The 27374-nt window shown below is 59.2% G+C and overlaps 2 protein-coding genes across 3 annotated transcripts in view; both read right to left on the bottom strand.

Moving 5' to 3' along the window:
* Positions 1-4671, bottom strand: part of CLUH (clustered mitochondria homolog) — a 40738-nt gene extending 36067 nt beyond the window's left edge. The window contains exon 1 of the mRNA XM_064165819.1: positions 4518-4671. Coding sequence (XP_064021889.1) covers positions 4518-4635 — 118 coding nt within the window. The 5' untranslated portion in view covers positions 4636-4671. The remainder of the gene's footprint in view (positions 1-4517) is intronic.
* Positions 4672-6491: 1820 nt separating this feature from the next.
* On the bottom strand, positions 6492-25844 carry CCDC92B (coiled-coil domain containing 92B). 2 transcript variants are annotated; one of them, XM_064166171.1, is made up of 4 exons: positions 25775-25844; positions 20454-20607; positions 16145-16192; positions 6492-12853 (listed from the first exon to the last, which is right to left on the bottom strand). In XM_064166171.1, the coding sequence occupies exons 1-4, from the start codon at positions 25817-25819 to the stop codon at positions 12204-12206; spliced, it is 897 nt and encodes a 298-aa protein (XP_064022241.1). In that variant the 5' UTR covers positions 25820-25844; the 3' UTR covers positions 6492-12203. The 2 variants fall into 2 exon arrangements, with proteins under 2 accessions (XP_064022241.1, XP_064022240.1); XM_064166170.1 differs by lacking the exon at positions 25775-25844 and having other exon boundaries at positions 20454-20899.
* Between the last annotated feature and the right edge of the window lie 1530 nt (positions 25845-27374).

Genomic DNA, 27374 nt, shown 5'->3' with positions numbered 1-27374 from the left:
TTCTGCACATACCTTAGCGTCTGAAGGCTGCCGAGACCTCCCGGGAAAGCCCAAGACAAGGAACCACCCTGCTGGACTCCACGTGCAGGGGTCCCAGCAGAACATCAACCTTGCAAACAGCAGCAGCCACAGCTCCCCAGCGTTGCAGTGCTGCTCCAGCTTTGCCCCACACTGTGCCTTGCACTGCAACCTCAGCAGCTCTGGAGAGGGCTCCACACAGCACAAGCCTGGAAAGACCCTGCCAGGCCCTATCCAGATCTTCATGTGGACCCCAGGACTCACGGAGGTAACAGCAGGGAGCTCTGGATAGGGTTTGCAGGGGAGATCCAATGACTGTGATGTTGTGCCCAGCAGCTCTCTGCCTTCCTACATCATGTGGCACAGGCATGCCAATTAGTCCACAGCCTCCCACTCAGCCAGCCCTGTGCCAGCTGCCCACAGCTGCCCCAGGCCAGCAGCAGCCTGGGAAACTCTCCCATCTCCCAGGGACACTGAGGACCCCATCCTACCTCATACAGTATCACAACTGAAGCTGGCACCACAGCTCACCTTAACCTGCATGCTGAATGGTCAGACTGGCAGAGGCTTTGGCACCTCTGCCAGCAAACTGAGAGCCTTGCCTCTGACACCTGCTTGCAGGACACCACTCACTGACAGGCAACGTCCACATCACCACCTCCAGTGCCATGCAGCCCAACAGGAGGGCAGCAAGGAAGAGCCTGGGAAGCAGGGCTGGAGTCAGGCTAATCCTATCCACAGGAGCTTCAGGCAAGCAGGGCAGGAGTCACCCTCCTGCAGCTTTATGTTGTTGGGCAGTAACTACACAACAGTCCTCTGAGCCTGCAGGTCTGTCAACAGGTTGCAGCAGAGCTTTAGAGAGAACTAGGATAAACTGAAGAAATGGTTTTCAAAGCTAAGCCATTACTGTAATGTCACTTTGCTGGAGGGAGCTTCTCTTTAGGGCTTGCTTCACAGGATTCTTCCCTCAGGACCAGTCAGGCAGCTCTTAACAGCAGTTATTTCTTCAGCTTGAGAAAGGAGATTACTTCTACCAATGCAGATGTCCCACCCAGAGGTGAGACACCCAGGGTTTGTCACCTCTATAAGCACATCTACGCTGAAGTGTCAACAAAATACCAGAGAATCACTCCTCCCAGACTCACTAACCTTAAAAAGGTGGAATGCAGCAGAAAGTTCAAACGGGCATGTGCAGGCTCTGCTGCAGCAGCCACGTGCTGGTGGGAGGTGAGAACCAAACACTGACCCTTGGACAGCCTCGCTACTGCTGGTGGAGAACTGACCTGCTCCACCACCACGGGAGCAGCCATACTCTGGATATCAGCTTTTGTGCTCTGGCCAAGCAGACTGGTTCCACTCCTCCAACACAAACGGAAGAGCCCAGGGAAAACTGGACCTTCCAAACTCTGAGCTTTCTAGGAGAACCAACAGAGCACAGTCTGAGAGACCAGAGCAAGTGCTGGAAAGCTGTGCCAGGAGAGGGGTGAGGTGCCAGGTTCAGCTCCTTGCAGGCAACAAAGGCAAACCCAGGACTCTCTACACAGGGCTGGTTGTGCTGTGCATGAGGCAGTGCTGCGGGTGGATTTATCTAGGTGCATGCTCCTGACCTACTTACTTCCACTTTTCAGCTGGGGGACCCACGAGCAGGGCTGCTCAGGCAGAGCAGTGCGCTTCCAGCAGGAGCTCAGCACTCTTATCTCACTGGCAGAACCACCCCAGACATGATCCCCTGGGCTCCCATACCCCATCCTGCTGCACAGACGCTGCGTTATCAGGCTCCTTTCCTCTTCTTACCCTTGTAGCAGGGATCAGATTTCTCTTGCACAATGTTCCTCTGATTCTCCCCTCCAAGTGCCTGTTCAAACTGCACATTAAGAGCCCAGCTGCCAGCAGATCAGCCCTTTCCAAGCCTCCAAGGTCAGGCGACAGACAGAGATAGCAGATCCCCAGATTAAGCATCAGCCTCCTGACCTTGTTCCTAGTGCACAGCCACACTTGTGCCTCCACAGCAGTTTTCCACTACCACCTGCATCCTCTGCTTCCTTGACAGAAGATGTGGTTGAAGATATGGGTGGCTGGAATAACAGATCTAGGTGGAAAAAGCCAATCTTTGGGCAAGTCAAGGTTGAAAAGCATATTCTGGTGGCTAGAAGCACTGCTAAACTGGCCTAGGGAACCAACTTCTTCAAGGAACAAAAGTAATCCACGAGTGGCTGGCCGCAGGACTGTGCCTTCATCTGCTGCTAGCTGATAAGAAAGGCAATTAAACCTGTAACTGCCTCCACCAGGAATCACTACAGCAGCCCCAAAGTGCCCCTGGTTTTGTCTGTCTCTGCACAAAGAACGAGTGTCTCTGATAGTTTTGTCTAGCTTGGAGGTACAGAGAAACACTTATCAGTTCTCCCACCTCTCAGAGCCAGAGAACACAACCTCAAGTCTCAAGGCCTGGCACAGCAGCAGGGTGCATTTCCTCAGTGAAATGCCCACTCAGAGCCTGTCCACTGCCCAGATGAAGAAGGGTGCCCAAGGCAGATGCTCTGTGAGCTACACAAGCAGCAGTGTGCACACCGAAGCAGAGGCTGACGTTCTCTGGCTGACAGGCCTGGAAACCAGAGCTTGTCCCACTGCTGATGCTAAAGGACAGGCTGCCCTCATCTCCAGTGCAGCACAGCACCTCTGCCTGGGAGCCTTGCACCAGTCCAGACCCAGGCTCCCAAGCAGGACAGAAGCCTTCCTCCCCCTCATCCCCAGACCCAGGAGGTGACTGAGCAATCCTGCAGTGCTGAGGCAGGGTGAGGATTTTTCCACCTCCCTGCTCCTCTAGCAATCGGCTTGCACCCGCGGAGGCTGGGATTAGAGCACATCACTTTTTAACCCGGTTGCTGGCACCGGCCGCCTGCCTTGCGCCCAGCGCAGGTGGCAGGAGGCGCTCAGCAGCGTGCTGCCAGCTCCTGAACGGCCTCCAGCCGGCTCCCTGAACTTTGCTTTGGATAACAAACTTCAGAACCTCCCCTGGCCACCATAAACCCGGGCAGGGAGGAAGTGGCGGCTCACTCGCCCAGCAGCTCCGCGTGGCTCAGGACGAGGGCCAGCCACAAGCCATGCTGCTTCCACCCTTCTTTCTTGCACAGTAAAGGTCACAGACATGAGCTGAGCTTGAGACGAGCACTCAGGACCGTGACTTCTTCAAGATACTATGCACCAAGCTCAGAAACCCGCAGAGCAGGTGACAGCCTTGCACAGTCTGTGCCCAAAGCCACGGAGGCGGTGCTGGCCGTGGTCAGGACTCGGGGCTGCACTTTGTCCCCACTCTGAGCCCCTCAGGCTCTGGTTTAAAGCGAGAGCAGCCAGCAATAAACGAGTTAATGCAAGCAGCTTGCAGCCGAGGTCCCGACCAAGCCATGTGCCCTTCCCAGGCAAGTTCTTGCCGTTAAGCACTTCCCAGCGTGTCAGCAGCGCCTGCACCCCAAAGGTCCCGAAGAGCCAGCTCCCTCCTGCCTCTCGCAGCAAGGGTGCCAGCAGCCAAAACTGGGACGGTGCCCACACTCCCGGTACCCAACGTGCCCGGAGCGAACTTCGGGCCCTGCCGACCGTTTCCGTAAGCCTGCCCCGCACCAGGGCTCCCGGCTGCTACCGGCAAAGGACTCGAAGCCCGCACGGTGACAGGCACGGCAGCCGCCTCCTCGCAGTCAAGGCCATGGGCAGAGGCGGCCCTGGCCCCGTGGATCACCCAGCGCGGCCCGCTCCGTCGGCTGCGCAGCCCAGGCCCCGGCAGCGGCGGGGCCGTTCGGGGGAGCTGCGGGGCCCCGGCGCGGGCGCTCCCCCCCCGCGGCCGCGCGGTGGTGCGGCCCGGTGAAGGTGACCTTCACCGGAGCCCGGGACTCGCTGCTCCTCCGGGACAGGCCCGGCCGGGCCGGGGGCGCCGCACGACGCGGCCGATCCCTCGCCGTTTCCTCAGGTCCCGTCCTCCGGCTCGGCCTCGCCGGGACACGGACGAGTTACCGGAATCATGTGTCCCGGCCCCGCTGCCAGCGCCGCGGCCTCCGGCCCTGGCAGCCAGCGGCCTCCCCCAGGAACGCGGCGGCCCCGGTGAGAGCTACGCGGAGCCTCCCTGATCTACGGATCGGCCGTCGGGGCCTGGCACGGCTGCCTCGCGAAAAACGAGGACCCTGAGCGGGGCCGGGAACCCGGGCCCGCGGCGAGGCAGGAGTGCCGGGCCCGGGCAGCCCTGGCGGGCTCTCGCCTGTCAGGACGAGCAGTCCAAGTTGACAGAAGCGCCCCAGGTCCCCGTCACAGCCCCGATCCCGCTCCCCGGTCACTCCGCGACCCCCCCGGCGGGCCCCGTGCGCCGCGACGCCGGGAAGAGGACGGTGAGCCTGCCCCTCGGGGACATTTTTCCCCGGGACGGGCACCCCCGCCCCGCTAGTCCGCTCCGCTCCCCGCCAGCCGCTCTCCCATCGAAGGCCCCTGTCCCGGACGAGCCGCGGCGATGCCCTTACCGGGACGCTGCTGCGTCTCCGCCGGCCTCCTGCCGCGGGGCCCCGGCTCCTGCTGCTCGCCGCCCTGCGCGGCAGCCGGCACGGCGGCCGGCGGCATCTCGTCCGCTTTAATGACCATGGGGCCGCGCCGAGCCCCGCGCCCGCCCGCCCGCCGCGAAGGACAGCGCCGCTCGGCCCCACGTGGTGCGGCGGCCCCGCGCCGCTACGGCAGCCGCCCAGGACCAACCTCCGGCGGCCTCGGCAACGCCTTAAAGGGGCAGCGCCAGGGCCCGCGCGAACCGCCCCTGGGAGCGGGCTGCGGCCGGGCCTGGCGCCAGGCTGGGGAGGGGAAGCGGGGCTCGGGAAGGGCCCGGGGAAGGTCACCCACTGCTGCAGGCACTCGCTCCCGCCCACTTCCCTGCGACCTTCCTGGAGGCCGCAAGGTCGCCTGGCGGGCCTGGGGGCTGGTGGCGCCCGGGTTGCCCCGGCCGCAGGCCCTCGGGGAGCCGGTGTGGGGAGGCTCGTGTGCCCGGTACTGCACGGCCACGGCTGCTCTGGCTTCCCCCGGAGCCCTGAGGTCTGGTCTAGGTCTCCCGGGGGGTTCCCGGAGCAGCGGGGCCGGTAAACAGGTCCCAACCATCTTCCTGAATCATAGAATCAGCCAGGTTGGGAAGGACCTCCGAGCTCATCCAGGCCAGCCTCGCACCCAGCCCCAGCCAGTCAACCAGACCATGGCACTAAGTGCCTCAGCCAGGCTTGTCTTGAACGCTTCCAGGAACGGCGACTCCACCACCTCCCTGGGCAGCCCATTCCAATGCCAATCACTCTCTCTGAAGAACTTGCTCCTGACACCCAGCCCAGACCTCCCCTGGCACAACTTGAGACTGTCTGTTGCTGGTCACCTGAGAGAAGAGACCAACCCCGCCTGGCTACGACCTCCTTTCAGGTAGTTGTAGACAGCAATGAGGTCTGCTCTGAGCCTTTCCTTTTCCAGGCTGCACACCCCCAGCTCCCTCAGCCTCTCCTCATAGGGCTTGTGAGTTGGGGTCCCAAGGCAGGGGGAGCTGCGGGGAGCACTCCCGGTGGGTGTGGAGGCTTCACTGGGGCTGTCTGGACCCTCCTCACCAGGGCAGGGTTGTGGCTATGCACTCCTTGCTCTGGGTTAGCCTGGCACTGCTGGGGAACATGGGCTTCTGGCAGCCCTCTGCAGCCCAGCAGTTCATAGCTTCTGTGAAGGTTGGAAGGAGCCTTCAAGATGATCCACTTCCAGCCCCCTTGCCCTGGGCAGGGACACCTCCCCTTAGACCAGGTTGCTCAAGGGTCCATCCATCCTGGCCTTGAACACTTCCCAGGATAGGACATCCACAACTCTGGGCAATCTGTTCCTGTGCCTCACCACCCCAACAGCAAAGAATTTCTCCCCAAATAACTAATCCAATTCTCCCCTTTTTTCAGCTTGAAACCCTTACCCCTTGTCCCATCACTACACTCCCTGGTGAAGTTCCACCGTGTCTCTCCTGTAGCCCCCTTAAAAAGGGGGAATCAGTTCTTTAAAGGATGCTGTAAGTTCCTTTAAAAGGGGATCCTTTAAAAAGGGGATCAATTATTTAAAGGGTGCTGTAAGTTCCCTTAAAAAGGGCGTCCTTTAAAAGGGAGATCAGTTCTTTAAAGGATGCTCTAAGTTCCTTTAAAAGGGAGATCAGCTCTTTAAAGGATGCAGTAAGTTCCTTTAAAAGGGAGATCAGTTCTTTAAAGGATGCTGTAAGTTCCTTTAAAAGGGGGACCAGTTCTTTAAAGGATGCTCTAAGTTCCTTTAAAAGGGAGATCAGCTCTTTAAAGGATGCTCTAAGTTCCTTTAAAAGGGGGACCAGTTCTTTAAAGGATGCTGTAATTTCTCCCCAGAGCTGTGGAGGTGCTTTGGGTGGCAAGGCAGGGGTCCAAAATGTTTGGGGTACGTGGTTTGGAGGTGCTGGGACAGGACAGGGCAAACCTGTGCAGATTTCAATCTCTTTATTAAGAAAAAGGCAATATTACAACGACTCCTAAAGTACAGCTCCATACTCTAGTCTCTGGGTATTGACAGGGCTTAAAAAGCACTTGGTTCAAAAGCAAAGTCGACATTGACGTGGTCCTGGCAAATAACGGTGCCATGTAGTAAAATGGACATTCAGATAAAGCAGAGCAGTGTCAAACCTTTGGCATCTGTCCCGCTGCAGTGGCTCTCCCCAGCACGAGGCACAGGCTTTTGTTGTCCTCAGCTGAGCTTCACAAACTCAGCCAAGGAGAATGTTTCTGCTCCGACAACCCTGCAGCTGCTCTGGGATCCAAAGGAGGTGGACCCAGGGCTGCTTCTCTACCCATGCCCCTGCCAGAGCCCTCCATGGGGACCAAGCATGGCTCTGGCCAGGCAGAGGTGTGCTCCCCACCTGTTAAAACCTTGGCAAGGGCTGACAGCGACCTTCTGTGTGACCTTGAAACATCCAAGCTAATAGAGATGGTGCCCATCCCAGCAGGGCTGAGGGGTTGAGGGTCTCCTTGGCAGAAAAGGGCCTGTCTGTTCAGTTGTACAAAGCTCTGAGGGACTCCCATGGCCTGGTAGTCACATTCCTGCTCTAACTGCAAGGACAGGGCCTGGGATCTCTTTTGGAAGCCACAAGATCAGTGAAATCTATGGAAGAGAAGCAGGAGGCATCACCACAGCCTACGAAGGACCAGGTGACACATGAGCTTGTGCTGAGGGGGGAACCTGGCTCTGGGGAGCAGGACAGCTGTGCCCAGCGAGGAGACAGGGCACTCCCATCGTTGTGCTTTTGCAGGCCACGCTGCGTGCCAGGCTTCTCCCTGGCGGCTGTGCCCATTGATCCCAGGGCTCCCTTGCTCACCAGCCTGGCACGCTGGCAGTGCTGATCTTATCCACAGCGTGAGGCAACCCACGGACGGGAGGGAGTTTTCTCTCCACTCCTATCGTGTTCCCTGCAGGAGCTGGCAGCCAAGCGCCGTCAGTGCAAGAGGGTGACAAGAACAGACGTGCAGCGAGGCAGCCGCGGCGTCGCTACGGCAGGACTGGCTGGTCGGGCAGCTGGGGTGCCGGGGTGCCAGGGCTGGTGTTCCCGGAGAAAGGGCAGGATGCTGCAGCTTCGCCAGCACAGCAGGAGCCAGTTCACAAGGCTGCACACGAAGACCTTGAAGTGTTCGCCTTGGTCCCAGAAGGTGTTCGTCCGTCGGCAGGCTGCTGATTGACCTTCCCGGTGGGGAGAGCAGTGCCGCACTGCTGCCAATCCTCTGCCTCCTGGCAGCTTCTTCCTGGGGGGGCTCAAGCCTGGAGATGCACTGTGCAGAGCACAGCAACCCCTGACCGTGGCTGGCTCCAGCTCTCCAGCCACTCGAGGCAGATGTTTCTTGCTGTGTGGCTGCTGCCTTTCCTGGTCACCCAGGAGAGACCACCCCTCAACCCCTCCGTGGTGGCTGCCCTGTACAACGCCCATCAGTTGAGCCCTGCACACAGCTTCACCTGCACCAAGGGGGTCTGCAGAAAGCCTCGGGCTCTGCCTCGGGGAAAGCTGCTCAGGACAGCAGGATTGGGCCATGCCACGGACAAGTCTCTGCACAGTGCTGGGGGAGGCTGTGCAGCCTCCTCGGCATGTTCTGAGGGATGCTTTTGCAAGGGCACCCTGGCAGCAGGGACACAGCTGGGAGCACCTGGGGTAGCCCCAGCAAAGACATTCAGAAAATATGGCTTTTTAATTCATGAGGGCAGGAGGGACAAGCCCCTGACTGCTCTGCCCAGAGTCAGCACGGGCACAGCACGGCGAGGGGAGCGGGCACAGCAAGCTGAGCAGGCACAGCAAGGGGAGTGGGCACAGCTCCTCTCCACCCACCCCTCACCCTGTGTCTGCTGCAAGGTTGCACAATTTGAGACGCTGCTTTCTCAGAGAGCACTGAGGGGGGGAAAAAGAAACACAATAAGCAACAAGGAAAGGAGAGATTAACGAAGCAAAGCCACCGAATCCACCAGCCCTCACAGCACTGCAGGAGGAAGGGGGTGCAGAGGAGAGGTGCCCGGCTGCTGGCCTGTAGGCAGCAAGGTGCCAGCAGGCTGTGGCTCACAGAAGGTGTGGGCCAGCCGAGTGTTATTGCGTTGCACCCACTGCAGGCTCTGAGCTTCACCAGTCCATGTTCCACATTGCTTGCTCCACACAAGGCTCGGAGGTGCTGGTGGTCACCCACGTGTGCTCTTTGGGCTCCCTGCTACACCTCACGGGCCAAAGGGCTGAGCCCAGGGAGGACTGCACGATCCTCCCCAGCCCAGGGAGAGGTGCTAGCAGCAGCCCCCTGGTTACACAGCAGGAATGCTGTCCTCTTGCCATTGTTTGGTTTTTTTTTTTCTTTTTTTGGATCATTTTGATCTCTTTGATCATTTTATAGAAATGCAAAGGTTAAAATAATTTATCTCAACATCATTTCTATTACAATCATACAGTGTTTTCCCTTCAAAACAAGTGCATGTATATATATAGAGAGAGAAGTGTATATATAGCATCTCTAGAGCTTCCCCCCCCACGAAAAGCAGCAGTGACTGAAGCAGGTACAGCACGGGGGGGGCTGATCCTTCCTGCTCCAAGGCCCAGGGAAAGTGCAAGGCTCACCCCAAGCACATGGCATGGGTGAGAAGGGGATATAGGAATGCTCCTTCTCCACCCTGCTAGGAATCAAGCCCCTTGCTGTAGCAGCTCTGCTGGGGAGGGGCTCAGGGCCTGCCCAGCAGCACTGCAGAGTGCTGGGAGAAGCAATGGGGGCCCTGGAAATGAGATCAACTCCTTGATCAAGCTGCTAATTAGTGGTGGAGAGGGAAGGATTCTGCAGCTCAGACAGGGTTGCTTCATTTACATTCTAGGCACTAAAAATGATGATTGCTAGGCAGGTATTTACACAGAAGAAGGATAAGCCCTCTCCCTCCCCTTTCCAGTGCTCAGGTCAGTCATGACCACCATGATCTTACCCAAGGTTTGATCATTGGACTCTCTCCAGCAGATTCTTGTCCCTCTTCAACTGGGGAGCCCCAAAACTGAGGGCAGTACTCAAGATGGGGTCTCACTAGGGCAGGGCAGAGCGAGGGAGGAGAACCTCCTTTGATCTGCTGCTTCCACAGGTTCCATGTGAACCTGAGGAGGGATTTTTTTCCCTGTGAGGGTGACAGAGCCCTGGAACAGGCTGCCCAGGGTAGGTTGTGGAGTCTCCTTCTCTGGAGATATTCAAGACCTGCCTGGATGCATTCCAGTGTGATCTGCTCTAGGTGATCCTGCTCTGGCAGGGGGGCTGCACCAGATGATCTTTCGAGGTCCCTTCCAAGCCCCTGACATTCTGTGATCCTGTCAAATGCCACGGGCTGTATGTCTTGGGATTGTCTAGGAAGGAGAGGGGAAGGCAGCCAGGCAGTGTGGGGACACACACTGCCCTCTTCCATGTTAAAGGAGAACAGAGACAAACCCTCAGCAGACCCTCTCTGAACCTGAGAGAAGCAGTGATTTCCAGAGGCCAAGTGTCACCTCGCTTGTGTGGCACCCCCGGGAAGCAGGTGGCCAAGGAGCTGCCCCCCTGTCAGGTGTTGCTTGTGCCATGCAGAACCAAGAAGAGGGAAGGATCTCACAGCCTTGCCCTGATTCAGGCTTGGGGTTTTTCTCACTTGTGCCCCCATACCCAGGTGCTCATGCCCCAGCTGGGGGTTACCAGTGCCCTCTGTGCTGCCCCTGCACCCCACCTGCCAGGGCATGCAAGTCCTGACTGGGGTCTTTGCAGCTTCCACAGGGGGTGACAGCTGGAGGGGTGGGCAGATGGGAGCTGGTGGGGTCTCTGATGGGTTCTATGCTCCTGAAGCAGTGGCTTGGGATACATCAGGGGCTGAAAAAAATTCCTGCTAGAGCTTTGCCTTTGCTCCCAGGAGCTGCCTACTTCTGCCAGGCTTCAGGCAGGATGACCACTCTCTGAGCCCTGGGCGGGCTCAGCTTTGCTGGGCTCCTTCCCAGACTTCCCAGGTGTGCCTCAGAGACCAGAGCAGCAGCAGGGGACTGAGTGTGTGTGTGGGGAGGGGGGTGTGGGGGGGTGTGTCTCAAACCTCCCTGGGGGGAGCAGCAGGGGTCTTGCACTCTGAAGCCTGACTACTCACATCACAGCCAAAGGAAAGGGACAAAAGCTCCTAATTTCTGTCCTGCTAGTGCAAGTGCTACGCATTGGGGTTTGGGCTGCCCAAGGAGCTTGGCCTAGGGAATGCTGCTGAGAATCTCATCAGAGCAGTTTAATGTGGGATATAAATATTGAGCTACAAAAATAGACACCCCTGCCTGCACGGGCACGCTGCAGGGGGGCTCACACAGGCTAAGCCCTGCCAGGCTACGAGGGAGATGGCTTGGAAGAGGCCTCAAACTGAGATGAAATGAAATTAAATGGGATTTGATGGTGGCCCCTGGCATCCTCCTGCCTGTGCCAGCTGCACTGGCAGCAGGGGTTCCACTGGAGGCTGCTGCCCACCCAGGTGGGCATTGCCAGCCCATCATGCCAGGCCAGATATAAGGCTGGCAGCCAAACCACCAGGGTGAAACTTGCCCCTTGGTGTTGCTCACAGTCACTCAGATGCCATCCATACCTGAGCAGCGAGGCCTTCACCCTGTCCATCCACCAGAGCCCTCCTCTGCCTGTTTCTGCTGTGTCACAGCACCCAGGGAATGGGTGCCTGAAGCTGGTGGCTGGGTTTGAGGATGAGGCAAGGCTGCCCTGGGGATGAAGGCTGCGAGCTGTGTGGCCACGGTGCCAGGATGGACTGAGATGCAGCAGGGGAGGACTAGAGGTCTGGTCAGTCCTCTGTGACAAACCAGGCCCTGGCAGAGAACCAAGATGCTGGTGCCAGACAAGACTTGGGCACAAGTCACAGCCCTGCTCCAGCAGCACACAAAGCATGGCTGTGGCACGTAGAGCCTGGCTGCAGCAGGCAAGGAGTGCCCAGCACAGCTGGCATTCATGGTTCACATCCATCCACCCTGTCCAAACGTAACATGGGAGGAGGAACCCATGCTGGAAACAGCAGGGCAGCAAGAGCTGGGAACCTGGCTGGCACGGCTGCAGCATCCCCGTGCAGTGGGAATCCCTCCTGCATCCATAGCACCAACAGCTCTTCAGCTGCCTGCATCCCAGACGATCTTCCTGGTGACGTCTGGGGTCCTTTCCAGCCCAGCTCCTGTTTGGGTGATGCCCAGGGCTGGAGGCTTAGCTGAACTCATCTTGCTGTGCCAAGCCATATGCCACACACTCTGCTGCTTGCTGCTGCACACCCACATCCCGGCACCCCTGGCCAGGGCAAGCACACCCAGCATCTGCTCCAAGGAGCAGTATCAGCAGCAGATCTTCTCTCCCCAGAAATGCCAGCTTGCTTTCTTGCTTGCTTCTTCTTTCTTTCTTCCTCTGGAAGCTCTGGACAGGTGCCTGGACGTTTACCCTCCGCAGCCCCCGTGCTGGGTTGCCTGCCTGCCCCATGGCACACCTGGCTCAGATCCCTCGGGCAGGGGGGATCCTCCCCAGGTCAGGAGGTTTGAGCAGAACATCCTCCTTCCGCTGCCCCTTCCCCTCCAAGAGGAGAGGGCAAAGCAGCCTTGGCCAGTGCCCACTCTGATGCTGCCAGGCTCAGGCCTTCCCAGCCAGTCATGCCATGCCAGCCACCTACTGCCGGGCCCGGGGGGCACCGTGGGCACCAGGCCCCTGCCTTTTGCCAGGCTCGCCCTTGGCCGACCTGGCCCTGGCCACCGGCTCCTGCGTGGGCTGCCGTGGGGCCCTCTGCCCTCGGGGGGCTGTGCTGGCACCGGCTGTGCCGCGGGGCTGGGCAGGGGGCTCCGGCGGTGGGCGCTGCGGGGCGTGCGGCCGCGCCGTGTAGAGGAAGAGCGCCGGGTCGGGCATGGCGTCGTGCTCCTCCTGCGCGGGGTCCCTGGGCCGGGCAGCAGCGTCCCCGGGCGGGCGCCGGGGGTGCCCGCGGTGTCCGCGGCGCCGGGCTCTGCCGTCGGCCGGGGGCGGCTGCTCGGGGGGCGGCCGGGTGCCCGGGAGCCGCTGGGCCGTGGCGTGCAGCTGCAGGGACAGGTAGGCAGCCGCCTCCGTCTGCTTCTGCAGCTCGGTGTCGAGGATGGTGACTCGGTGGCTGCGCCGCTTCAGCTCCTCCAGGAACCGGCGCTCCTTGCTGCGCAGGCTGGAGCGCAGCGCGGCCACCAGCGTCTCCTTGTGCTGCAGCTCCTTGCGCAGCTCCAGGTTGTCCTTCTCCTTCTCCTGCAGCTGGGCCTCCATCGCCCGGCACTTCTCCTCCAGCTCCCGGTCCAGCACATCTGCGGGGACGAGGCACAGAAAAGGGCTCAGGGGGATCAGAGCTGGGCTCGGCCCAGGGCCATGGGCTCAGCACCCAGCAGGTACCTGCCCGCTGCCAGCATGGCTGCGAGGGCATATGGACGTGGCTGCTTGCTGCTCCCTGGTGCCAGTGCGTCTCAGCTGTGCCACTGAGGCTGCTCGAGTGCTTCTGGGGTGCTGAGGCAGGGACAAGGACCCTGGGCAGCCCTGGCAGGGTGTGATGTGTAAGAGCCCAGCACAGCGGCTGAAAGCAAAGGCAGCTCTGCTGGAGGACGCCGTTGCCATGGCAGCTGCCGCCTCTGCCTCCTGCAGCCTCACGCTGCAGCTTTAGCATTTCCTTGCTAACTCTTTTTTCACCCGAACAGTGACTTTGAGTCTGTGCAGAGGGCACCAAGGAGCACAGGGGCTGGAGAGAGGAGGAAACAGCAGTGAAATCAGCAGCCCAGTTTAGGAGGGGCTGTTGACCTCAAGCCCCAAGAGCCCACGGCCTGATTGGAGAGGATGGAGATGCTAAGCCAGGATTACGGAGGAGACAGGCTGTGCTGGGCAGGGAGGGAGCAGTGGGATCAGGGGAGCAGGATGGGCAGGCACCAGCCCTCCCTGGCTGCTGTGTGCCCACACCCAGCACCTCTGGTTCCTGACCTGTTCATCCCTCTGCTCCTGCCAGCAACAGGGTGCGGACAGGACTTGTTAAAACACAGAGGTGCTGCATCAGGGCTCCTCATGGCTCCCACTGCCCTCCCTGTCCTTCCCACACCTGGGCAGGTGATGGATGCCCTCCTTGCCCCTGCCCTTCTGAGTCACAGCACAGGCACCAAAAAAAGTGTGACATGGGCCCTGCATGCTGCTCCTGCACACCCTGCCCTGCTCCGGCCAGCCCGTGGGGGCTCCTTCAACCTGCAGGAGGATAACACCTACCTTCCTTCCCTCCCTCCCTCTCTCCTTCCCTCCTTCCTCCATCCCCACCTGCCACAGTGGCATTGAGAGCCAGCACTGAGCCAACACTGAGCCAACATGCCTGCAGACCAAGCTTGCCATTCCCGACTCCTTCTGCTAAAGCTTCTGGAGGAGGTAAGGATGGAGGTGGAGCACTGCAGCCACAGTGATTCATTTCATGGTGTCTGGGGGATGGGGCTACATGTGGAGGGGGCACCTCCCACCTCTGTGTGTGAGGTGGCAGCTGGAGGGGACTGATGCCATTGCAGTGAAGGGGCTGAGCTCGGCAGGCAGTGGGAGGGCTGGGTTGTGCAGCTGTGCCAAGGACACGGGGCCAGACTGCCCTGCTGTACCACCCCCACCACCTGCATCTGGACTGCTGCCCCTGGCAGCCCTGGCAGTGAGCTCCTGCAGCTCCCTTGGTGGGGCACAGGGAGGGGAGCAGACGCTCCCTGCCAAGGCTGGCACCCGCAGGCTCCCCCAGCCTGCCCAGGCCTGCTCCCATTGTCTGCACTAATCCTGCTTTTTATGATGAGATTTGCAACTGCCCAAACCCCAGCTCCTCCTGCTGAGGAAAATGCTTTATGAGGAGACCTCGGGGAGGCAGCTGCACGCTGCAATTATTCCCTGAGTGGCATTTGCAGAGCAATCATTTGATGGCAGCTTAAATTAGGTGGTTGCCCCATAAACGTGGCAAAAGTGATGCTGCTCTTTGCAAGCCATGCAAAGGCTGAAGGCAGAGACCTGTGGGTGGGACTGGCTGCATAGGATGGTCTGTGTCACACTGATGGCACCCATGGGCTGGCTGCCAGGTGCTCCCAAAAGCAGCAAGTCACCAGCCTCGAGTTTAGCAGCAGGAGGGAGGTGAGGTGGGAGCAGGGGATTGCTGGGGTTGGGGTGGGCTGAGAGGGGCTGGGTCCCTCCTAGGGACTGCCTTGGGGCTCAGAGTGCCAAATCCCTCTGGAGCTTGCCATGGCTCTGAGCAAGGGTACTGCCTAGGGGGGAGAACCTGAACGGCCCTGGTGAGGGCAGCTATGGACAGGGCGTGGCCATGGCAGGCAATGGGATCCCGGAAAGGCAACAGGAAAGGTGGATGAGGCAGGGAAATCCTCGAGGGAGAGCCCAGCTCCTGCCCGTGGGCCCCACTGGCCAGAGTCCACCTCCCAGAGGGTTGCCCAACACCATCCGTGGGCGCCAGGCTGGCCAGAGCCTGCTCCAGGGGTCAGGGCTACAGGTGGGAGTGAGAGATGCTGGCATCTGCCTTCAGCTGAGGACCTGAGGTACAGGGATGCCCAGGAAGGAAGGGAGTTGCAGGACGTTGTGCCTGGGGTGTCTACTCTGCTGGTGTGCCTATGTGCAGGTTGGCACAGCCCAGTCAAGCACAATCCTGCCTGGCTGGACACTTGTTGCTGGAGGAGGGCTGAAATCAGGGTGAGCTCAGCGCCTGCTCCTGTGTCCTTTGGCACTGGCTTTCAGGTGAAACCCTGCCCTTGGCCATCAGGCTGCAGGGTCCAGCACTGAGGGATGCCAAAGCCCTGTGCCGTGATGGTCTGGCAGGAGGTGTCCTGCCTGTGGCAGCCTCGGGATGGGGGAATTCCAGTTACCTGCAGGTTTACAGTTCCCCCCAGTCCCATCTGCCCGTGCTGGGTGGACCAGGCTGCCTTTGGGCTGGGACCACTTTGCCAGGGCTCTCCAGCTGGGCAGGTCTGTCCCAGCCCCGGGGCTGCAGGACACGGGCACGGGTGGCCCGTGGGGTCTGTGCACTGCGAATGCCTTTTGGGCAGCTGTCTGCTGCTGGTGGCAGGGCTGGTGTGGTGCCTGGAACTCGCAGCTATTTTGCATGCCCCAAGACACTTCTGGCCCTTATTTTGGAAGGTGAAGGATGTTTCTGTGGGCAGTGCTGCCTGCTCAGTGACCCGAGAACGCTGGCAACTTTCTGAACCATGGCTGGGTTGCAGTGAGCTGCAGGCAGGGCTGATAATGTCCTTGCTGGCTTTTCCCGAGGGATTAAGTGTTTGCAGGCTTTGAGTCTCGACCTGGGGGTCTCTGAGCTAGCCCCCCGGGAGGGGGAGCTGCGTGAGAGCATTAGCAAAGCCGACCCAGAGGTGCTGGCTTTCATGTGCAAAACCTTCCAGGGCGGCTGCCCAGACACTTGAGCGACTGCCAACGGGCTGTGAATGTGCTCGCTGGCTGTCCAGCCCAGCCCTGCCCTGCAGACAAGGTCCATGTCCCCTCCCTTAGGTAGCCTGATGGGCCCCCTCCAGCTCCAGGCTCTTTGGGTGCCCCCTGCACCCAAACACACTCCCCCTTATCTCTGCACAGAGCTGTGCTCTTACCTTGCTGGCGAGCTTCCAGCTCCTTTATTTCCAGGTCATGGGTGAGCTCTGGAAGAGAAATGGCAGAGGGCTGAGGAGGAGCAGCCCCCTCCCCCCTCATCCTCCCTGCTCCCCGAGTCTCCCCGTGCTCCCTGCCAGGGCACCAGCCATCACCGCGGCTGCACCGCGGCCCCTGCCCAGCCCACGGGGTGAGGGTGGCCGCCTGGGAGCAGGGGCCCCAGGCTGAGCCCCAGCCAGATGATTCCAGCGGTTTAGCCATTATCGAGCAGCCCTGAGACGTGGCACCTGCCACGGCGCTCGCCCCTGTGGCATCGTGGCCGTGGTGGCATAGGCGGCTGCGGCCCCGCGGTGCTCTCTCCAGCAGTGCCCTGGCATTTCCTAAGAGCCCTGCTGAGCCACTTTCGGTGCTTTAAATCAGGACAAAGACCAGAGCAAGGGACTGAAAATAGACCAAAGTGTGAGCTGCCACCCGACCTATTTCATCATTTGCTGCTGCCAGGCTGATCCTGCCTGTCTGGCATGAGCAGGGCAGCCTCAGCACCCTGTGCCCTCAGCAGGATGCTGCCTTGCTCCGGGGGCACCCTGTGCCTTCAGAATCCCTTCTCAGCCTGGCACCGAGCCCCTGCCTGCCTGCTGAGCTCCAACACACTGCTTGCTGTTCCCTGCAATCTGCTGAGCCCCTGGCTACGAAACCAACTCACCGAGGGCAGTGAGGAAGGGAGCTCAGGGACTTTCCAGAGTTCACTTTGCCCTGCACACTCCTGCAGGCAGCCTTGTCTGAATTAATCCTCTCAGCCCACCAAACCTCAGAGGAGGACGAGAGGGGTGGCAAGCACAATTTGGTTGTTTTGGAGCTTTTGTTCCCCCACACACACTCCGAAAACGAGTTCAAATGGTTAATCTTTGCCCTACATTTCTCTTTTAATCTGCTTTCATGTTGACTCTAATCCTCACCACCGCATCCTTCTGAAGCAGAGAGCTTGGCTCCGGCTGCTCTGCCTGGCTCTCCTGGAAAACAAATCTGCAGAGGGAGGCAGAAGTAACCAGGGAGGTAATGCAGCTTCTGGAAAGCTTTCAGCACCCTACCTGCCCCACTGGAGATCGATGGCTGCTGTGTTATGTTGCTGAAGCCAGAATAGCTTTGGAGTCTCAGATGTGTTTCAAATGAGAAGTGAAGCAGTTTTGCCCCATTTCCAAAGGTGATTCTGCCCTGCTGAGTGGGGCTGGTGCACAGCCTGGCCTCAGAGCATCTGTGCTGGAGCCACAGGGGCTGGTGGGAACCTGCCCCCAGTTTCAACTCCATGACTCTTAGAGGGACAAATCCAGGGGAGAGCACCCACAGGGCTCTCAGATTGTCCCAGCTCCATGGGATGGAACATGCTGGTCTGAATCATAGGATCACAGGAGGGAAGGATTATAGGGTTGGAAGGGACCCAAAGAGATCGAGTCCAACCCCTCTGCCAGATCTGGGACAAACTGGTCCTCCTGCCATGGGCTGGGACAAGCTGGTCTGTGTGTCCTGCTGGTACACATGGGCCAGCCCTCTAGTAGTCTCCCAGCTGTATGCCACTCCTGGAAGTGTCTGTGTGCCCCTTGGAGGGGCCAGATGCCTGTGGACAAGCCAGAAGCAGGTTTATTGAAGGCACAGCTTCTCTCCACACTGAGTTTACCCCTTTGGTGCCTGGAAAGACCACCCTGGTGCCCTGAGCTTGCAGGGACCAGGGAGGGCATTGGCACAGTCCATCCACCAGCTCTGTGACCCCCTGCCCTGCTGCAGGGAATCCAGAGCCCAGCTCTGCTCCCACTCCAGCCTTCCCTCCACCGCCCTGCTGGCACAGCTGAGCAGGCTGAGCATGGCCACAGGGCTTGAGCTCATCTTCCAGGAAAAGGAGAAGGAGAGGAGTCAGGAACCCTTCTCTATTTCTGCCGTGTTTATACCTTGCAGATGAAACAGGAGTGGGAGGGAAGCCAACTCTGCTCTGTAATGCCAGGCTGGTTCCAAGAAATGAATCACAGCACAGGGCTCTGGGCTGTGCCACCTTTCTGGGAAGCCTCCAGCTGGGGGCACTGGGCTGTGGGTTTTGCTGGGGCCAACTCTGCTCTGCAGTCAGAGCTGTGGCACATGCCCGCAGCTGCCGCTCACTTCCCCTGCTAGGCTGTGGCACAGGGCACAAGGCTGCCAGGAGTCAGGGGCTTGCAGGAGCTGAGCACGTGGAGGCTCCATCCTGATTTCAGCTCTTGAAATCATCCTGATTTCCTGCTCCTTGGTGTTGGAGTCTCCCAGAGCACTGGGTGCAAGCACTAGGAATTGTTTCATGTCCAGGGCAGCACAGCTGGGGATTTATTTACTTGAAGAAGGTCCCTGCTCTTCTGCTGGATCTAGGCTGGATCTAAAGCTCAAGCTTGCTGTGTGCCACCCCTGGGTTTACCTGGCACATGGCCAGCTCAGCTGCCCCTCTGTCAGTGAGAGTCTGGCACCTGGATGGAGCTTCTCAGGGCTGAGTAGGTGGCAGCTGAGAAACAGCTGTGCAGGAGGGTGGGCACTCCTGAGGGTGGGCGTTCCTGAGGGTGACCCCTCGGGGGACTGAGGGGATAGGGCAAAAGTCTATGGTCTGAACCAAGAGCTCCAGGGCAGCTAGCACAGCTCTGAGGGGCTGCAGCGAGGTATGTGCTGGGGCACCAACTGCATCCAAACCATTAGCAAAGTCACCCTAAAACTAACCGGGGCTTTGTCCCCACTGCTCCTTGCAGAAGGCACTGCAGGATCCCACAGCTCCCAGAAGAGGATGTGACTCGTCCAGTCAGACAGTGCTAGGAAGGAGATCAGTGATAACCAACTGGGCAGCAGGCTCCCTTCTGCCCTTGGGGCCTCCAACCCCCCGAGTCTGATCGAGGCACCAGGACTCTGCTGTCCCAGCTACCCAGAGATGCCACAGACGAAGCCACTGGACCAAGAAACAGGGCAGCAAACGCTGGGAAAGGCTGGGGAAAAGCAGTCAGTGTTACTAATGCAGCCATGCCTTTGTTTCCCAGGAATCTGGGAGGCTGCAGACAAGGAGTAATTAGCTGTGGCTGAATTATTGATGAGAGCAGTGGCACAAGTTGGAATGAGCTTCGGCAGCAGGCAGGAGCCTGGGGAGCTGTTGCTCTTGTGAGGCTGGCTGGAGGGCAGGGTGACACTGCTGTGTGGTGGGGGCTGGCTCTGTGCACCCCACAGGCCACGTCCCCGGGCCCCATGCCAGGCTTGCGTCTGCATTTCTTGAGGAATGGAAATGGGTAGACCCCCGCTGGGGGCTGCAGGGGCTGCTGTGACCCTGGGCAGCACTCGCCCTCCTCTTGAGGCTCCTGGTGACACATCTTGGGCAAGGCTGGGAGCCTGCAGCCTCTGCAAGGGGCTGCTGGGGCTGCCTGGCAGGGACCCTCCCTCCAGAGCAGAGAGCAGCCTGGGACAGGGGAACAGATGTGTTGATGCTGCTGGCATTAGTGCTCGTTCAGCATAGCTGCGGTAAAGAACAGATTTCACCTCTCTGCACGCAAGAGAACAGAGAGCAAGAAAATAGAAGCAAGAAAATCACATTGCCTCCTGTTCTCAAAGTGGCCTTGGCATGGTCTCATACATCCCCATTAGCAATAGTGTTCAACCCTCCTCCTTCCTCGAGTCTGCTGGCTCCTGGCAGAAATGGTGAACAACTTTTCTATTTTCATAACCAAAACACTTCTGTGGGCACAGACCCCAGGAGAAAAAGGCAGGAGCACCTTACTGGCTGAGGCTGGGCTTTCCTCTTCCCTTCACCAGTGAATCCCCTGGGGTAGTGACTGCTGCAGCCAAACCACAGCCAGGGGCAGGGACACACAGCCAGGCAGAGCACTGAGCTGCTGGGATAATCCCCCTTCGGAAGCGTGCCCACAAGGGATGGACTGATGGACTAACAACAGCCTCCTGTCCTATAGTCCCCAGGCAGATGAGGTCCAGAATCAAAATCCCTCTGGTTCTTTGGTGATGCAGCTGCAGGAAGCTGCTGGCAACCACTCACAGAGCAGTGATCTCAGGGAGTTGGATCCACACCAGATCTGGCCCAGGGAGGTGCTAGTGGCAGCTGGGCCAGGGATACAAGTCAGAGGCTGAAGGAGATGAGGATCCCCTGATCCCACACCAAGGAAGGTCTCCTGCATCTCACTGTTCACATCCTCTGCATCCTGCCAAAGGCTCCCACACAGGACCATCCCCAGGGTGCCAGCAGGAGTTTCCCCACCCGACATGCTCCATGGGCACACAGATCCCCCATGCCACGACCACCCCAGCGCTCACCTGAGCAGTGCTTCTGCAAGCGGAGGATCTCCAGGTGCAGGTCGTGGAGCAGCTCCATCTGCTCCTTCTTCAGGAAAGCGATGTGCCGCTGCACGCTCTGGATCTGGTGCTCCAGGGACACGGTCTCCATCGCAACCAGATTCACCGTCCAGGCCTGTGGGGAGCAGAGATGGCTGTGATCAGACATGCAGCAGTGCGCCAGGCTTGTGTGCCCCATCACTGCAGCCCTGGCAAGGGGCAGAGCCCACTGGGTGCAAGGTGGGTGACTGCTCCCATCTACCCTTTCCATGGGGATGTGGCTGGGGGTGAAGCAGCTCTGTGTAGAAGATGCCCAAGGAATAGTGCCCAGGCCATGGGACCAGCTCAGCGCCTGGCAGACACAGCTCTGTCCTGCCTGCACTGGGGCTGGGAGGCTCAGGGGCCTTCTGAACAGAAGCTGCTGCTGCATGCACCCCGGCTGGGCTCTGGTTTGAATCTGGCCCTAGGAAGTATTTCGTCACCGAGCAAGGATGGCATCTGGGACAGGACTGCTCCCCGCGGGCTCTGGCTGGGAGCTGCACCAGAGAGGATCTTGGCTCTGGCTCGACAATGCCAGCACTGCGAAGCAGCGACTGCGGGGAGAGATCTGACACATGGAAAATGCAATATGCCCTGCCTGACCCCATCAGCATTACGTGCCCAGGACGGCCGTGCTGTCCTCCAGAAGCAGCAACGCCGTCCCTGGCACCCGCCTGGCAGAGCAGAGCTGCTGGCAGCACTGTGCCGTCACCGAGGGCTCATTAGCGGCTCCAGCGAAGCAGCGGCGCGAGCTGCCCACCTGTGCCACTGCACCACGCAGACAGAAATAAACCCCCGAAAGAACCTCTAATCCTGGGGAACACCATCTTGGGTGGGTGTGGAACGTGTCCTTCCTCCCCGTGCACAGCCCGGGAGCAAGGGGAGCTGCAGCAAACCCAGCTGCTGGTGCGGCGATGCTGTGCCAGCAAAGCCAGAGGGACAGCAGGCACCGTCTTGACCCCTGGGAAGCTGCTCCTGTCCCCTCCTCCATCACCCTCTGAGTTCAGGTTTCTGTCTGTAGAGGCTGAGGGGCAGGGAGTGCCCGGCTGCGGCACTGGCATGGCCATCTGGCCATGCAGGCATCCTGAGGTAACTCCTGCAACCAAAATCAAATCAAACCCCAGTTAAGATCCGCTCCACAGCAAGAGACCTTGGCAGCACCCTGAGTTCAGAGTTTGGGTCTTGCCAAGGCCTCTCCAGAGCTGTGAAATCCTCAAAGTCAGCTCTCCCTGGTCCTGCTGTTTAATGGAGTGGGGGAGTAAGCTGAACTAATGGGTCTGGGTGAGGGAACACCATGGGCACTGCCAGGATCCCAGGAACTGGCAGTCTCTCAGTGCTGTGCATTTTAAAATGGAACCAGGAAAGAAAAGAAATCTAGCTCCAGACTTCAATTCCTCTTCCTTCCTCTTCTTCTGAGCAGAGAGGTGATGGCTTTCAAGTCCTGTAACTCACCCAACACTTGCTGATGGCATCCTAATTAACAGACGCTAAGCTGGCACTCATCCTGTGCACCGCCAGAGCTGGCAGCAGCTGGGACGGGTTAATGGTGTAATGGAGTCTACTGACTTGTGCCAGCACAAGAGCCATGGAAATATTTGGCATCTGCCATGGACTTGAGGGCATGAAATCAGCATGGCACAGACCCTCCTGCCAGCCCCAGCTGCGGCGTGCTGGGCGCTGGAGCAGCTCCTGGGTGGGAGCTGTGGCACCTCATCTCAGGAACCATCAGAAAGTAGGTTGGACGGAGCCCGGGGGACATGCAGAGCTATTTTCAAGCACTTTGTTCTGTCTGGTTGAAATGTCTCTAGAAGGAATGGCTGCAAATTTTCCACTCAACTTTCCCTCCTCCCTGTGAGGAGGAGATTTACCCTTCCTTACCAATGGAAATGTTCTCCTTTCAAAATGAATGCTTGGTAAATATCAAGCTGGAAAGAAAAGCCAAAGGGAAACCCTGATGTTGAGGTCTGTTTGTTGGCTTCTGATTTGGAGGACAAAAATCCTTCCTTTCCAAACTCACTCTGGGAAATCCTTGGTGGGTCTGGGCCAGCTTTGCCTGTCCAATGTGATTTCCACCGTTCCTCTTGAGAAACAGCTCTCAGCTGGTGGCAGGAATGCCAGAGATGTCGTGTCTAGGGGAGAGCACCTCACTTTGTCCACACCTGAGGCTCCTGGCAGCACTGAGGGTGATGAGGCAGGCAGGGGCAGGAGTTGCTTTCACAGGGCTGACAACAGAGATGTTGCTGGTAACAGGAACACTGCTGCCTGAGAGCAGTGATGGGGAGATGTCTCCTGGGGTTCCTGTGCCCCTTCCAACAGGAGCCAGAGGAACACAGGCTGTGGTGTGAGGCTGCTGCTGCTTTCCCACGCCAGGGTCGAAGGAGGAAGGTGCTTGGTGTCCCAGGAAATGATGCAAGAGGCAGGAGCTGTTAACAGCTGCAGGGTGGTGCCGAGGCTTCAGCAGCAGCTGCAAGAAGCCCTTGCAGCATCTCTAGCATTACCGCGGCAGGGGATGCACTCTTGCCTCACCAAGCCATGTCCACCTGTTACCCCAAAGCTCTCAACAGCTGGAACTTTCCCTCCCTTGCTTCTGAAAGCAAGTGGGGCTTGCAGCATCACTCTGAGCCTTTAGTCTAGTGTGTGCCTCTGGTCATTGCACGCAGCACAATCACTTGGGAGGAGTTGGTAGCTGACAGGGATCAGCTGCTGCTGCTGGCTGACTTAATGATGCTTTACAGGGCCACCATATCTCCCAGCTAGTAATGCCAAAGCTCCCCATGTTGAGGGCTTCAAGGCACCCAGCGGGTGCTGATGACCATACTTCTATGTGGTGAAACAAGGTGGGGACCCTCAGCCTGTGCCAAAGACACAGCAGCCAAAGGATAGTGTCTAGGGCTGTCTCTCAGGGATGCTAAGGAGCAGCAGCTCCTCTCACCTTGGCCTCATGAGCATAGCTCCCAGAAGGACGGCTGTAAGCAGGGATGAGACTGGAAGCAACCCTGCTCTGCTCCCTGCGTTGTTGCTGTAGCTGTTGCTTTTCCAGACTAGTTCTGACTTGCCAAAGCAACCAGTGGTGGCAGCCTTCGCAGTGACCACGTCCTCTGTGGCTTTGAGCAGCTATGTCTGAGGTTACAACTCTAGAAAACAATGTCATTCATAATGAAAGCCAAGGACAAGTGACTGTCCTCTTCAGCTGGAAGGCTGCTGTGTGCCCTTGTGCTTCTGACAGCTCTGTGTACAGAGGCAGAGCCAGGGAAGAGGCAGTAGTCAGCTGAACAGTGGGTTCTGCCCCTGTGCAAAGGTGTCCCCCTCCTTCTGAACTGATCCTTTCTCCCAGTAGAGCTGTGTCTGAATGCTGCCTCTGGTTCTGGAGGGGACATCAGAGGGACTTTGCTCCAGCACTGAGAGCTTTCCAGGAACAAGCTTCCCTTGCTGACCATTCAAGATCTTGAGCACAGGGTTCCCAGGCCCCTCCCTGGAGTGGTGGGTCCCTCAGTTTGGGATCAACTTGGGATCAGATCTTTACATTTAAAAATGCTCTTTTAATACCCAAATTTACTCAGAGGAGCTGTGCCAGATCAGCTAGTGAAGTGTTAGAGGGGGCTTCTAGGCTGCTGAGCACAAGGAGTTTGTGGGAGTCCACACGAATGCAATCCACGACCATGACCATGGGGGGATATTCACCAGGAATGGGTGACATGCTCCAGAACGGGCCATGGAGTGCTGCAATGAAAGCTTCCCTGCTGTGCTGGGACCTCCCAGGCCCTTGGCAGAGGATCTCCAAGCCCTCAGTAAGAGTCACAATTTCATCTCAATTAATCAATCAGAATTCTTGTTCCACAAAGCAGGAGGACTGGAGCAGCCTCCCAAAATAGCTACAAGGAGTGACTTAGCCCCAGGTCTACTAAGAGTTGATGTCTTTTGTGCTGACTGTTTGAGAATTTGCTTCCAGACCCCTGCTGGAATCTGCCATTGAACGCCCAGCAGAATCCCAGGACTCTGATCCAAGACAAAGCCCTCATCTCCCAGTGATGCACTGGGAAGGCAGTGCATGCACACACAGCCCAGCACAAACACGGAATCACACCACAGAATCATTTTTCCCCGTAAATGGCAAATTAACTGGGAGTCAGAGGGCATAAACAAGGTTTGCAGGAACAGGTCAATACTTCATCCTGCTGTGGATGCCAGCAACGCCTTCTCCATCAGGCTGGGGCGCACGCAGGAACAGGCACTGACACACCAGAAATCCATACTGCTCCCTGGTTATGAGCTCAAACATCAACACAAACTTTGTAGCCATGCCAGGCAGCAGTTCTGTCTTTAAACAGGAGGAAAAAGAAGGCAGCAGGAAGCTGAGAAACTTACAGAAGGTCACAGAGGCAGCAGTGATGCCAGAAATAGAAACTAGAGGTGAAATCCCAGCCTTGGGAAAGTCAGCGGGAAACGTCCCCTGATCCCAGCAGGGGCAGAATGACACTTGGAGCCCTATCTGCGTTCACCATCTACCAGCATCTATTTAAAGGCAAATCGATGCAAACCTGATCATAAATGATTGCGTTCTGTCACAATTCCCTGAACACAGCTGCCTGCCTGCCGGTCAGAGCCTATCATCATGTGGCTGCAGATGCTGGAAGCAAGGCCACGTTTTCCCCTGCTGGCTCCAAGGGAATTAACTACGGATCCAGCTCTCCACCGGGAGCAGAATTTGGCCCACCATCAACACTCTGAATCAATCCTTCTCATAAGTGGGTGATGCCACCCTGCGCTTTGGGAATTTTGGAGCGATGCTGTCTGGTCTCCAGCCGGGTCCTTCTGCTGGCACTCAACTCCGCAGCTGCCAGCGCACACAAGCGGAGCCTTGCTGGACCTGGAACTGCTCCCTGCAGCAGGAGCTGAACCAAGCCACGGGAGGAGAGCCAAGCCAGGAGAGGAGAACTGAGCCATGATGCAAGAACCAAGCCAAGAGAGAACTGAGACATGGGAGGAGAAACGGGCCAGAAGAACCGAGCGATGGGAGGAGAACCGAGCCATACGTGGAATGAAGCAACTTCCAAACAGCAGGAACGGACAGCTCTCGGAGGAGCGGTCCCCCCCGAGCCGCAGCCCCTTTCCCCGGCCGGTCCCCGCCGGCTGCGCAGCCCGGCCCCGCGCCCCGCTCCAGCTCCCGCATCCCCGCTGCCAGCTCCGCCGCCGCCCCGGGGCCTCGCTCCGCGCTCGCTGCCGCCATCCCCCGCTCCCGGCCGCGCCGAGCCCCGGTCCCTTACCTGTGGGGAGCGGCGGGGCCCCGCGGGGCGCCCGCTGGGCGTCATGGAGGGGGCGGCGGGGCCGGGGCCGGGGCCGCGCCGGGCTCCCGCGCTGCCCGCGCTCCCTGCGGCGGCCCCGCCTCGCCCGGCCCGGCCCCGCCACCCGCCGCCCGCCGCGCCGTAAACAGGCGGCAACGTGACCGGAACTGGGGAGCTCCGCCGGGGCGGGAGCGGGCAGCGGGCGGGGAGCGGGGCGCAAGCCCCCGCGCTGGGAACATGCCCTCCGCAGCCGGGCTGGGGCTCCGCGGCCCCTGCGGGGAGCTGCGTTGAGGATGCGGCTCCGCTCCCCGGGGACCCCGTGCCGAGGACGGGGCTCTGCGGACAGGATTCGGCTCCCAGGGACCCTCGGTGGGACCGGGACGCTTCTCCCCAGGGGCCCCCCCAGCCATGTCAGTCACAACTCCTTCGGCCCCGGTGCGGCCTGCTCTCGGCTCCCCGGGCTTCCCGTGCCCGGGCTCCTCTCCCCGGCTCCGGTGCCCCCGAGCTCCACCGCCGGCCCGCCGCTGTCCGCGGTGCTGAAGCCGCCCAGGAGGACCAACCGTAGCCCGGACCCTGGACCGGGGGGTCACCGAGCAGCGGGCCCGGGGAGCTCGGGATCTGCTGTGGAGCCAGCCGTGCTCAGTCCCGGCGGGAGGTTCAGCGCTGGGGGGATGCGAGTGAAACTGGGGGGGCGGGAGGCGGGGGCGCGATGCCTGCTCCGGGGAGCAAAGAGTCAAAAAGAGCTCCCCCCCGACCTTGGTGGGCAGAGGGGCGGCAGGGAAAAGCCGGGGGTTGGAGGTGCGGTGGCGTTTGCTCGGGTGGTCACTGACTACCGGTGCCCTTTCACTTTGTACCAGCTGTGCCCGCTCCCCGGGCTGGCTGAGCTAGCTGCGCCTCGTCGCCAGTGGGAAGCTGGGGCTCACGGCCGGTTCCATGGCGCAGGGAAGTGGTAGCGTCCTCCCAGTCAGCTGACAGTCTGCTGATTGCCTTCCCTCAACCCGAGCCTGCTGCAGGCAGTGCTGCCTTCCTCTGCTGCTGCTCAGGGCATCGGGCTACAAGTGATGCTGCTGCCGTTCTGCCTGGCTTTAAGCTGGAAGAGGGAGGGTTCAGATGGGATATTAGCAAGAAATTATTTACGGTGAGGGTGGTGACATGCTGGAACAGGCTGCCCGGGGAGGTTGTGGATGTCCCATCCTCGGAGGTGTTCAAGGCCAGGATGGATGGGGCCTTGAGTAGCCTGGGCTAGTGGAAGCTGCCCCTGCCCAGGGCAGGGTGTTTGGCACTGCTGTAACTGTCAGATCAACACCAGAGTGTCATTTGTCCCTTACCATGTGGCTTGCTAAGTTTGAGGTGTAGGGGGGCTGTTTTAGTGTCTATCTGGGCCTTCCCCAATCCATAAGCTAATTTGAGTAGCAGTGAATTGCAGAGGGAGGAGGGAAAGAGGCTGCTGGGTGCATCACGTTTCACCAGGTTTGTACATCTGGCATTGATTTTCCATTGAATAGAAGGGAGAGCTGCAAACAACCAAGGTCAGGCACTCGGGGCCAGAGCTGCTGCTGTAAATGAGGTCATGGCTCTGGGA

The sequence above is a fragment of the Pogoniulus pusillus genome, chromosome 27 (assembly GCF_015220805.1).
Source record: "Pogoniulus pusillus isolate bPogPus1 chromosome 27, bPogPus1.pri, whole genome shotgun sequence".
NCBI classification, from domain to species: Eukaryota; Metazoa; Chordata; class Aves; order Piciformes; family Lybiidae; genus Pogoniulus; species Pogoniulus pusillus.
The sequence above is the reverse complement of the archived record's forward strand: the minus strand, read 5'-3'. Positions and strand labels throughout refer to the sequence as shown.